This window comes from Malus domestica, chromosome 02 (genome assembly GCF_042453785.1).
Source record: "Malus domestica chromosome 02, GDT2T_hap1".
Classification (NCBI taxonomy): Eukaryota; Viridiplantae; Streptophyta; class Magnoliopsida; order Rosales; family Rosaceae; genus Malus; species Malus domestica.
The window spans coordinates 36,659,307-36,671,334 of record NC_091662.1 but is presented as its reverse complement, the minus strand read 5'-3'; the positions used below and the strand labels follow the sequence as shown (position 1 = coordinate 36,671,334).

The 12,028-nt window shown below is 35.1% G+C and overlaps 1 protein-coding gene and 2 long non-coding RNA genes across 7 annotated transcripts; 1 reads left to right on the top strand and 2 right to left on the bottom strand.

Annotated features, from left to right (window-relative positions):
- The first annotated feature begins 299 nt into the window (after positions 1–299).
- LOC139193978 (putative disease resistance RPP13-like protein 1) lies at positions 300–5,054 on the top strand. Of its 5 annotated transcripts, none has more exons than XM_070817939.1 (3): positions 300–536; positions 646–3,996; positions 4,686–5,054. In XM_070817939.1, the coding sequence occupies exon 2, from the start codon at positions 655–657 to the stop codon at positions 3,982–3,984; it is 3,330 nt and encodes a 1,109-aa protein (XP_070674040.1). In that variant the 5' UTR covers positions 300–536; positions 646–654; the 3' UTR covers positions 3,985–3,996; positions 4,686–5,054. The 5 variants fall into 5 exon arrangements, with proteins under 5 accessions (XP_070674040.1, XP_070674036.1, XP_070674039.1 ...); XM_070817935.1 differs by having other exon boundaries at positions 4,573–5,054; XM_070817938.1 differs by having other exon boundaries at positions 4,548–4,686.
- A 5,195-nt stretch (positions 5,055–10,249) lies between these two features.
- LOC139193980 (uncharacterized) lies at positions 10,250–11,055 on the bottom strand. Its single transcript, XR_011578573.1, has 3 exons — positions 10,827–11,055; positions 10,499–10,625; positions 10,250–10,387 (listed from the first exon to the last, which is right to left on the bottom strand). It is a non-coding gene; the product is annotated as an uncharacterized lncRNA (long non-coding RNA).
- A 60-nt stretch (positions 11,056–11,115) lies between these two features.
- Positions 11,116–11,917, bottom strand: LOC139193981 (uncharacterized). The gene is made up of 2 exons (XR_011578574.1): positions 11,775–11,917; positions 11,116–11,176 (listed from the first exon to the last, which is right to left on the bottom strand). It is a non-coding gene; the product is annotated as an uncharacterized lncRNA (long non-coding RNA).
- Positions 11,918–12,028: the final 111 nt, after the last annotated feature.

The window sequence follows — 12,028 nt, the reverse complement described above, 5'->3', positions numbered from 1 at the left end:
TTCTTGTATGTAAGAAGTTGTCTGATTAAATTCCTATAAATAGAGGCATGTTTGTAACTTCATTACAACACACCAAATCAAAAGTTAAAAGCAATAATACTACTATGATACTATCCCCCTTCTCTCTTTATCTATGTCCTTTATATAATACATTGCAACCGTTCTGCTTCTAACTCTGGCAAATGTTATCTCTATCACTTTTGCATATTTATAACGTAGGGTGGTTGGTGTTTGTCTTCTTTTAGTCGTCGGATTTTGTTTGTCCTATATGAAGCTCAGCCACCTTAACAGTGTTCCACGCCATTGACTAAATCACTCACACAGAAAAAAAAGTCTCCTAGAATTAAGTATCTCCAAATCTTAATCTTAGTATCAATAACAAGACGGATGTTCAACTCAAGGTTTAAGAACAAGAAATTTTCTTGTATTTTTTCCCAAACTTGTACACGAAGGCCCTATTTTGCGTGTGTTCGTAGTTCCTCCTCGAGACGGTTGTAAGAACAAGATGGTTGTTTGACTCAAGGTTTTTCCTCTAGGTATAATCCCTAATTCTCGAGTATTTATATATGTTGCATGTTCATATATTACGAACACTTAATCGAACTATGGCAATACCATCTCTGAACTCTCAATTCCATTTGCAAGGAAGAAATCATGGCTTTGGAGGTGGTAGGTGGAGCTGTTATGTCCGCTTTCCTTCAGGCGGTATTCGAAAAGATGGCTTCTCCGGAGGTCAGGGAGTTCATCAGAGGAAAGAAACTGACGCAGGGATTACTGAACAAGTTAGAGATCATGTTATTGTCCGTTAATGTTGTTCTTGATGATGCTGAGGAGATGCAGATAAGTAATTCAGCTGTGAAGCACTGGCTTGAGAAGCTTAAAGAGTCAGTCTATGATGCTGATGACCTTTTGGACGAGATCAAAACAGAAGCGTTAAGCCGCAAGCTGGAAGTTGAAGCTGCTGGCAGTAGCACAAGTCAGGTACATGAACGCATCTCTTCCTCGCATGGTGCTTTTGACAAATCGGTACTCCCTAAGATACATGAAGTTGTTGATAGACTAAACATCATCTCACAGCAAAAAGATGTCCTTAATTTGAAAGCACATTCCAGCAACAAAACGTCACACACACTACCTTCAACTTCTTTGGTAGAAGAATCCGGTGTGTATGGACGGAATGAGGACAAGGAAGCTGTCGTTAAATTATTATTGACGGATGATGTGAATGACAATAAAACAAATGTTATTCCTGTTGTTGGCATGGGTGGGATCGGGAAGACCACCCTTGCTCAGCTCATATACAACGACGATAGAGCGAAACAACATTTTGATATTCAAGCATGGGTGTGTGTCTCGGAAGACTTTGATGTGGTTAGTGTAACACAGAAAATTTATAGGTCGTTCACTTCAAGAACTTGTGATATGAATGACCTAAATCAGCTTCAAGTTGAACTCAAGGAAGCTTTGAAAGGAAAGAAGTTCCTTCTTGTCCTTGATGATGTTTGGAACGAAAATTATATTCACTGGGATCTGTTAAGGTGCCCTTTTGAGTCTGGTGGACATGGAAGTAAAATCATTGTGACTACACGCAATGGAGGTGTTGCATCTGTAATGGGTACTCTTCCAATTTACTGTCTAATGCCATTATCCGAGGATGATTGTTGGTTGTTATTCGTAAAACATGTGTTCAAAAATGGAGGAGTGAGTGGACACACAATTCATGAAGTAATTGGAAGACAAATCGTCAGAAAGTGTAAAGGTCTTCCTTTAGCTGCGAAATCACTTGCAGGCCTTTTACGATCTAAGTTAAATGTGGAGGACTGGGAAAAGATATTGAAGAGTGACTTATGGGATAAGTCAAATAAAGAGAGTAACATTCTGCCAGCACTATGGTTGAGCTACCATTATCTTTCTCCACATCTCAAACGTTGTTTTGCATATTCTTCGATATTCCCCAAAGATTATGAATTCAAGAAATCAGAATTGGTACTTTTGTGGATGGCAGAGGATCTCTTACAACCTGAAGTGAATGAAAGGGCAGAAGAAGTTGGAGAGGAATACTTCGATGATCTAATCTCAAGGTCATTTTTTCAACATGTATCAACTGAAGATGGGGAGTCGTTTTTCACCATGCATGACCTAATCAATGATTTAGCAAAGTTTGTATCCGGAGACTTTTGTGTTAGGCTGGAGAAGAATGTCTCGGTGAACATTGTGAGCAAGGCCCGTCACTTGTCATATATGAAAACACATGATCCTGGTTTTGAAAAATTTGACGCCAAACATTTGCGTACCTTCCTACCATTATCATTATCATATGATTCTTTTTCAGTGATGGGCAAGGTACTATATGATTTATTGCCAACCCTACAATGTTTGAGAGCGCTCAGTTTATCAGGATATGATGTCACAGAGTTGCCTAATTCAGTTGGCAACTTAAAACATCTCAGGTACTTGAACTTGTCAAATACCTTAATCGAAATGTTACCTGATACATTGTGTTCTTTGTATAACTTACAGACGTTGTTGCTGTCACATTGTCAAGCTCTTGTTCAGTTGCCAAGCAACTTGAGAAAACTAATCAAATTGCGCCATCTTGATATCAGAGATACAAAGTTAAGAAAGATGCCACCGCAGATGGACAAATTGAAAGATCTGCAAACATTAAGTGATTTTTTCTTGGACAAAGATACTGGACATAACATTGTAGAGTTAAAAGAGCTTCCGAATTTGCATGGAAAACTTTGTATTTCAGGGCTTCATAATGTTGCGCAGGTTGGGGATGTCATGAATGCAAATATCAAGGACAAGAAGCATCTGAATGAACTAGTTTTAAAATGGGGAGCTGATAGTAACAATTCACAGAAGGATAGAGAAATGCTTGGCAACCTCCAACCTCACACAAATGTTAAAAAGCTAACTATCGACTCTTATGGAGGTACAAGTTTTCCGAGTTGGTTAGCAGAACTAGTTTTTCTTAGACTTGTGAATTGTCGATACTGTTTCATGTTGCCACCACTACCCTCCCTCAAGGAACTTTTTATTGAAGGGTTAAATGGTGTGGTGTCGCTGGGCCCTGAGTTTTATGGTGATGATACAAGTGGAACGAAGCCATTTAGTTCTCTACAAATTTTGGAATTCTGCAATATGCAGGAGTGGCATGAGTGGTCATATAACGAAGAAGGTAAAGAAGCTTTTCCTAAACTTTGCCAGCTTCGTCTGTTGGAATGTCCTAAGCTAACCCGGATATTACCTTTGGACTACTTTCCAAAGCTGGAAACACTCGAAATGCGCTCAGCTAACGTGGAATTCCTTACTATTTCACAAGAATCAGAACTCTTATCCATCAGCAAACTGGATATATATTTTTGTCCAAATTTTGTATGTTTTTCCAATGGAGTTCTGCATGCACCACACTTGACCAAGATCAGTATTTGGGGATGCAAAAAACTGAGGTCGCTGCCAGAACAGATGCACACTCTTCTCCCTTCTCTTCGTAACTTGTGGATAGTAGATTGTCCAGAGCTGGAATCATTTCCAGAAGGGGGATTGCCTTCAGAATTAAGTTCACTTTATATCCGTTCGTGCAAGAAACTCATTGCAAATCGTATGCAGTGGGGTCTAGGAAGACTCACCTCTCTTGTAGACTTGGCACTGAGCTTCGAAGAATGTGAAGAAGTAGGTGCATTTCCAGAGGAGGGGCTGCTGCCCCCGCCTTTGACTACTCTCTCCATCATAGATATGTCGAATCTTAAGACCATGGACGGAAGGGGATTGAGGCAACTTATCTGTCTTGAAAGACTGACAATATGGCGGTGTCCTGAGCTCCAGTGCTTGCCGGTTGAAGGGCTACCCGCCTCTCTTTCTCATCTAAGCATCAGGAGTTGCCCTTTGTTAAAACTACGGTGCCAGAGACAGACAGGGGAAGATTGGACCAAGATTGCTCACATCCCCAACATAGAGATTGAATGGGAAGAGATATGACGTCTTCTTATGGTAATTTTCCCATTGTCTCTCAGTTACTTATTTTTTCAATTTTTCATTATTGTCTAATTTCGTTGCGAATTTGAATATGTTGATAGATAGTTTTCTTCTCCTTCTCATACTACAACCAGAATATACACACAGATATATATATATATATATATATATATGTGTGTGTGTATGTATGCATGTATACACGCGCACACACTTGCTATATATATATATATCTGTGTGTGTGTATGTATGTATGTATACACGCGCACACACTTGCTTTTAGATATGTATTGACAATCTGCTATTATTTTTTCTTAAACTCACAGAAAATTTCGCCTCCCTTTCGTTAGTTGAATTTCGCTATTAAACCGCTTGAAAATTTGAGGCATTTGATTACAATGTTCTTATTGTTTAGTTATAACTTGTAACAGTATTTAGAGTTACTTCTTTTACCATACAATTTGCAGACGAGTCTAGTGCTAATTTTCATTCCGATCATTAAATTTGTATGGACACCGAAAGGAAATTTACTCGAGGTGACTCAAAAATTATTGTTGTTTTGGACTGAGACAGTTGAACCTTACTTCTTTCCAGATGCTTGAATTGTTTGCAACTATTTCCATCGTATGGCACTTCAGAAGTACATCACTGTTAGATAAGGTGTGTTTCAACTCTCACCTTTATGGTCTTCTGAAATTATGCATCAGTGACCGTGGGACTGCACGCGGATGTTTTCAGTTTCAAGATTCTCTCTTCAAGTCACTGCCAGAGGAATGTCGAAATTGGAAGGGGGATGTTCTCGCGTTCCAGACGTGGAAATCCGTTGGTCGCATTTCCGGTTGCGATAACGGTCCAATTTTCTGTGTTTACAAGCTCAAATTCAACAGGGCATTGCAACCTTTGCTTCCAACTTCTTTGTCATGGTGAAATATACTGAACATGGGAAAGTACAAGAAACTCTTAATCTTCCAGTAGGTCTCTCCAGTGAAAATTGGACGGCTAAGATCACTGCTTTTCGATATAGACATTTTTAATCAATATTATTTTAAATAAATAATACTAATTATTGATTCATAGTCATTATGACTCTTTAAAGTAGGGAGGATGGTTGAAGTACAACTTTTTTAGATAACTCCTAACATAACATTTTAATATTTTTAGCTAAAACTTTGATATAAACTGAGGGCATGGTTGGAGAGGCTCTTAGTGGCTTTCGATCTCGGCCCAATAATGAATATTTAGTCAATGTGATATTCTCAGCCCTGAAATGGATGTCAGCGATTTTATCTAGTTTGGAATTGGATTGCTAAAGACCATCTCCAAAAGAAATGTCAAATTATAATAGTCAAATTACAATTGATGGTTAATGTGGCAATCTGAAGTCTTATGTCAAATTTTGTACGTCTCCAACCGAATTGTCAAATGTTATTTTATTATTTAAATAGAACTTTAAATGGTTGTAATTGTAATTATTAAAAAAAATGTTGAAACAAAATTCTTATTGGTTGAAATGTTAGTGTAATAAAGGACTCACCATTAAAATGAAGTAAAAACAAATTTGACTCAAAATCACAAAGCCTTCAAATCCAGTCACCAAATAACACTTCGGTTGGAGATATTTTTTTGTGTCAAATATATGCAGTGGCATTCCACCTAGAATTTTGATATTTCCTTTGGAGATGCTCTAAAGGATCAGATTTAGGTGTGGCTCACTTGAGTCGTGGATGAATTAAGACTATTGAAGGATCAAAATGGGTTTTGGTAATATTCGAATTATTCCAAGAATTAAAACATGTGGCTAATCATATAAGGAATTAATTAAGTGCCTAAGGGTACTAGGTTCATAATCCTAGTCCAAGTCTAAGAGGCCGATACTAGATAGAGATAGAGTCTCGTCAGGAGAGGCGTCTGATGAGATAAGTGTTGAGATATCCAGGTGCGTGTCGATAAGCCACAGTCCTAATAGGGTTCTACCACTCGGGACGCTTGGTCATCATGAAATTTATCCTTATAAACAAATGGTTTGCAAAGTATAAAGAATCTTCAACTCAACACAAATAAATGCTATGCGCGAAACTCGAGATATCCAGGTGCGTGTCGATAAGCCACAGTCCTAATAGGGTTCTACCACTCGGGACGCTTGGTCATCACGAAATTTATCCTTATAAACAAATGGTTTGAAATGTATAAAGAATCTTCAACTCAACACAAATAAATGCTATGCGCGAAACTCTCTCACATTACTGAGAAAAATACTAATTACTTCACTAACTTTCGTCAACACATATTCAAATCGGTTAAACATCACTTGGTTGAGAAACCGGCGCCATATTCAGTTTGGTTAAACATCATTTGAGTCGTAGAATCATTCTATCTAGAAGTACCTTCAGTTTGGTTAAACAACACTACTTCTATTCCAGTTGGTTATCTATCCAAGTCTTTATTGGCGAGGAGTCCTTGATTCTCTCGCTGGACAAGGTCACTTCACTAACTTTTCTTGGCAAAGTGATGTTTTACCAGGGTAATTAGTGTTTGGCACATTGAAAGCCGAACTATTATTGAGCATTACAATAAAAGGGATAACCTTATCTTCAGGTTGGCGAAACCTTAGGCCAAAAATATTCCTTCCTTGATAAAAATTGTCGGTATAGAAATCAGAATCGTGTTTCATCACCACATTACCTGATCACGTTTCATTACATTTAAATTTAGGCCATCTCCAACCTAAGGGGCTATGTTTAGCCCTCGTTCAGATTATAATCATGCAAGAAATTATTTTTTAATGAACACTGCCATACCATATTTATATACCATCTCCAACCGAAGGGATTTATTATTTTTAAGTTTGTTCTTTAACTTTATTGGTTAATTGAATTAAACTACCATATTTATAAATGAGTAACTCTCCATATTTCTTATCTGTATGTAATCTTAATAATTGTTCGGAATGCTATGTTTGTTTTGCTTAAAAAAAATTAGAAAAAAATTAACTAATTTTTCGGATAGAGGTTTAAAGAATGTGAAGAATAGAAATAGAATGAGGTAAAGTAGTATAGAATGGTGAAAATGATGTAGAAATGGCTTAGATACCTATAGGAAAAAAATTAGAATTTTTAATTTTATTTTTTTGTTAAGACAAAATTAAAAAAAAAATAAATATATATATATATATTAGCAGGCCCAGCGTTTCGGGCTAGCTGGCTTCAATTGCCCAACCCGATGGCCATGAGCTAGAATTTGGCCCAATGGGTCCCCTTTTTCCTGTGACCTGGACCTTTATTGTTTTTTTGGTAAAAGACCTGGACCTTTGTTGAAGAGGGTTTTTTCTTCATTTTGGGCTATAAAAGAGCCTATAGCCCTATAACTTGATGCATTGAAAATGACATTTATATTATGTTTAAATGAAGAAATTTAAGATTATTAAGAAATTTTAAAATGACGGAAATTGAAATGAAGGGATTTTATTTTTTAGAATTTGTGAATTTTTTATTTGGTTAACCTAAAAGAACAATGAAATTGGATACTGAATTTGTTACTTTAAACTCACAATTATATAAATTAGGAAATGACACTTATTTAAATAGAATTTTTTAAACTTGAGAATTGTAGGTCCCAAATTCCAAGTTTCTTTTTCACGCAAAAATTTTAAATTTCTATATTTATAAATCCAAACAAAAAAAATTAATACATATCAATTTATAAATTCTGATTTTTATTCTGCAAGTATATTCAAAAGTCCCAAAACATTTTCTACTTTCAAACGAGAAAAAGCAGCACGCTTTTCAAACAAGAGAAAAAAAGGCACACTAGTGACTACTGATAGGGTGTCCCTTACCTCCCTCCGTCTCCGCCTTCTATTTAAAGTTCTCGGCGGTCAACCGCCGTAAATCGCATTCGGTCTCCTTCACTCGGATAGGGATCATTCAGTCAATTAGGGTTTCACTGCAGCACAAGAAAGAAGCTCAGAAACTTCCATTTTGAAATCGATGGCGTCGTTTGGAGCTAATTAGTGTTAAGAACTTTTTTATTTGTAAGTGAATTAGAGCTAATTAGTGTTAAGAAGGGACAGAAAGGAAGCATCGCAAATAGTGAGCTCTTTATTTGTTGAATCCTAATGTTCTAAAGCAAATGGATGATGAACAGTCTCCGAGGCTACAGTTGTCCATACAAATACACACGCACATACTAGGAATTTATGTTAACGTTGACGGGGGAGCTCCTCCGTTGATGGTTGGTGCCCCATCCTATCGACTTGTGGAGTAGTGTCACTGCTTTTATTATTTGGGATTCGCCATGAGACCCACATTTTCCCACTTTTTATAAAAACATGTGAGCTGAGTAAGCTACTGGATCGTTGGGGAAGGTAGCTATAGTACTAGTCCTGTAAATTTTCAAGTGTTAGATTCAAGTGTAGTAGGTGAATTGGTTGCTTCTTATGGTGGACTCCTGTAAATTTTCATTGTTTGGGGATGCTCAACTTTCTGATGCATAGATAGAACTAGGAAGTGGTGCCCGCGCGTTGCTGCGGGATAAGAAAGTTTGTAGGTAATAACAACTAAAAAATTATTAAAAATAGATTGAGCATAATTTGTAAATTGTTCAGTTTTGACTAACGTTATATTAATTTATACAAACAAATGCATTGAGATATAAAGAGCAAGTGAAATTGGATACATACCTGGGTTGAGAATTTGGATAACGTCTTAGAAAAGATAAGTTTGTTGCAATTTAGTACAACAAAGATGGATCAGATTTATGTAAATTGGTAAACTCAGTTTTGATCATCTGGAGTAAAAATCATCATTTCCGTCTTCTCTTCAGAGGAATTAACTATTACCAATTTATATAGACATCGTACCACTAAAGATAAACCTTGTCCATATTTTCTAAATTTGTGAAAGAACATATTAGATTAAAATATGAGGAGAGGGTATATCTCTAGTACAAATGTCTACTTTTATACTTTTCGATATCCAATTTAACCTTTCAATATGCAAGCAGGTAATTTGCCATGTATTTAGATCATGTGAAAAGATAATTTGTATATATATATTAGTAATAGCTAATTCCCCTAAAGAGAAAGCTTGACAAAAATTGTAATTAAATGTAAAACGTCAATAAAAAAAATTAAAAAAGTATTAATTAATTTTACATACAGTTATAAAACTATAACGTAAAAGTAGCTCTAGATTATAACTTAAGCAAAGAAATATGTGAAAATAATGATTCCATATACAATTTAAAGCCATAGTATTGACAGCAACCAGACAATTATCAAACAAAACGAAGAAATATAATCTTTCACACAATTTTACAAAAGCAAAAAGCACTTACAAACACACTCAATTGCTAGTAACCTTGACAGCTGAAAGCTACTTCAGTAGCTGAAATTACTGTAGGAACCGAGATGTAGCAGAGATTTTTTCAAATTGAAATTAATCTGCAAATGATTGCAAACACAAAAATAATTCATTTTCAAATAAAGATAAAACAAACTTAAAATATTTCCATGGTACTTTCAAAAACAGGAGAATAAAAACGAAGCTTTTATCAACATGACTCTCAATTTTATACAGATTAGCATAATTCAATTTAAGCACAAAACTGAAAGTCTAATGATGACAGAATACAGTGTAAATGTTACTAAAATAACTTGTCATACAGAATAAGCAAGACTTTTAAACTACAATATTAATCGAGCAAATTTATATATCATTATAAATGTTATCAAAATCAGCTAGAATACAAAGCAGTAAAGATTTATATCCGAGGATAATATTTTAGACATTAAACTATAAAACTACTTAGCCGCTCCTGATAAGAATACAAAAAGTTTCTTTTAACCACCATTTTAAAAAACAGAACAACCAATATATACACAATCACAAAGCTTGATCAAATAAAAAAGATGTAACAACACTGTGTGAACGGATGTCCACGTGAAGCTGCGGATGCCAGCCTGATGTTACGGATGCCTGTGTGATTGAGAATAACTTGCACTAAATTCTATATAAAAAAGGGACAGATTAACATATTTAAGCTAAGTATTAAGATGCAAACATTCTTAAGATAAGAAATCATATAATTAAACAGAAAATTGATAACGTATTCAATAAAAGTACAAAAGGAAAAGAGGTTATAGAAAATTACACTTTAAATATTTCCAATTAGTGATTAATCACTTTGATTATTGGCAATCTACAAACAATGACTGATTAACGTCAAATGAAATTGACATAAAATTCAAAGATTCAAGTATTTAATTAAAAATTATACCTATACTATCCGGACCTTATTGTATATAAATAAAAAAAAATTTAAAAAAAAATTCAAGGTTCCATGATGGATAGTTTTAAAAATCAGAAGCTGAGATGATGATACCTCCAGCATTTCTCAAACTCTCAACATCCTGAAACAATAAAGAAAATCAACAATGCAACAAACATAAATCAGATAAAGAAAATAACATACTGTAAAAAAGATGCAAATTTTTTCCCAAAGTTGAGCAGAAAACACACACCTTAAACTTCTCAATCTATTCTTTAGGAGTGCATTAAGGACCCAACTGCATTTTACTACTTTCTTCTTCAATCTTCCTCTCACTTGTACACTCATCTGCCTTCCAATCCTCACCATTCCTTCACTATCTGTATAAATAAAAATTGAAAAAGATATAACACTCTTAAATCAAACCCCAAAATAATTGGGTAAAAGCATTTTAGATTAAAACCCAAACCTAAACAGCTAAAAGGACCAGCACATAAAATTAATAAATGAATTAATAGAACAGTAAACATATATTAGTCCCAAGAAAAAGATATCTATTGGACGTAATGTATGTTTCCCACCTTAATCATTTTTATATTGTTATTGTTATCTTGTAAGTGCTGTTATCATGTTGGCTAGCACCCAGCGTAGTGCTGTAGTGGCGTACAACTTTTCCTTTCTTTATTGTACCAATAGCTCTCTTGCACCCTCATGTTGAGCTCTTCTATGCATATATACCTCTTGTAAGTAATCTTAATCAGTCAGTTATCATGAATATACAACTTATATTAATTTTCTACAATATCCAACACACAAACATAACAGAAGAAGAAACTTTTACTTAAGCGGCGCAAAAGGATATCCTCTGCATTTCATTCCAAAATCCATCACTCTTATGTCTTTGCCTGCACAGTTTTTGCTCCAACATAGCCTGCCATGATGATAGCACTATCAATAATTAAGACATAAAGAAAGGCTATCCTAGCTAGCCATTATCGTTGGAGTAAACCAATAGCATCGTAAGTAAAGTAGCAGACCAAGTTTTTTTAGAATTGATGTGTTAACATGTTTAAGTAGCAAAAAGATTACAACACATTGGATGTGTTAACACATCCATAAGCTGATGATTCCCTCTCCGGTTTATCACATCATTCTTAATATATTCAACAATGAACTCACATAGACTACGTTTTTTAACTGTCTCTCTCTTTCTGATCATCCACATGTGTTCCTGAGAAATGTTTAGCCATTTAACTAAAACACAAAAAAAAAAAAAAAAAAAAAAAAATCCCTCACCCACATCAAAAAACCGAAACATGCAGAGCAAAACCCAAAAATTAAGGATGACCATCCCTCTTTTTTTTTTTAAGTTTTAGGGAAGGATCGATGCACAGACAAATCGATGTACAGGAAAACCCTAACCTAACAGACCAAAATTTCCCAAGATGAAAAATGCAATTAGATGGAACAAACCAAACACAAATATCAGAAAAAATGCATAAAACATTCCAAATAAAAAACCCACAGACCTTAATCGAAAAGGGCTTCCAAGATTGCACAGAGAAACCCTAAAATTGATAGAGCAGTATATCTTGAAAGAAAAAATGCAATCAGATTAAACAACGATGCTAAAAACACGAAAAAATTAGGAAAGAACTGATAAAAAAACGCAAAGATTTTAAACAGCACCGTGCATTTTTGCTTGCATATGTTACCGGTCTCCTGTTACACGTTTTATGACTTGGTTAGACAAGAAGTATACTAAGGAGTTGGTTGAAGTCTA

Excerpts from the sequence above, each read along its gene's own strand:
- LOC139193978 (XM_070817939.1), top strand. The coding sequence starts at position 655 with ATGGCTTTGGAGGTGGTAGGTGGAGCTGTTATGTCCGCTTTCCTTCAG.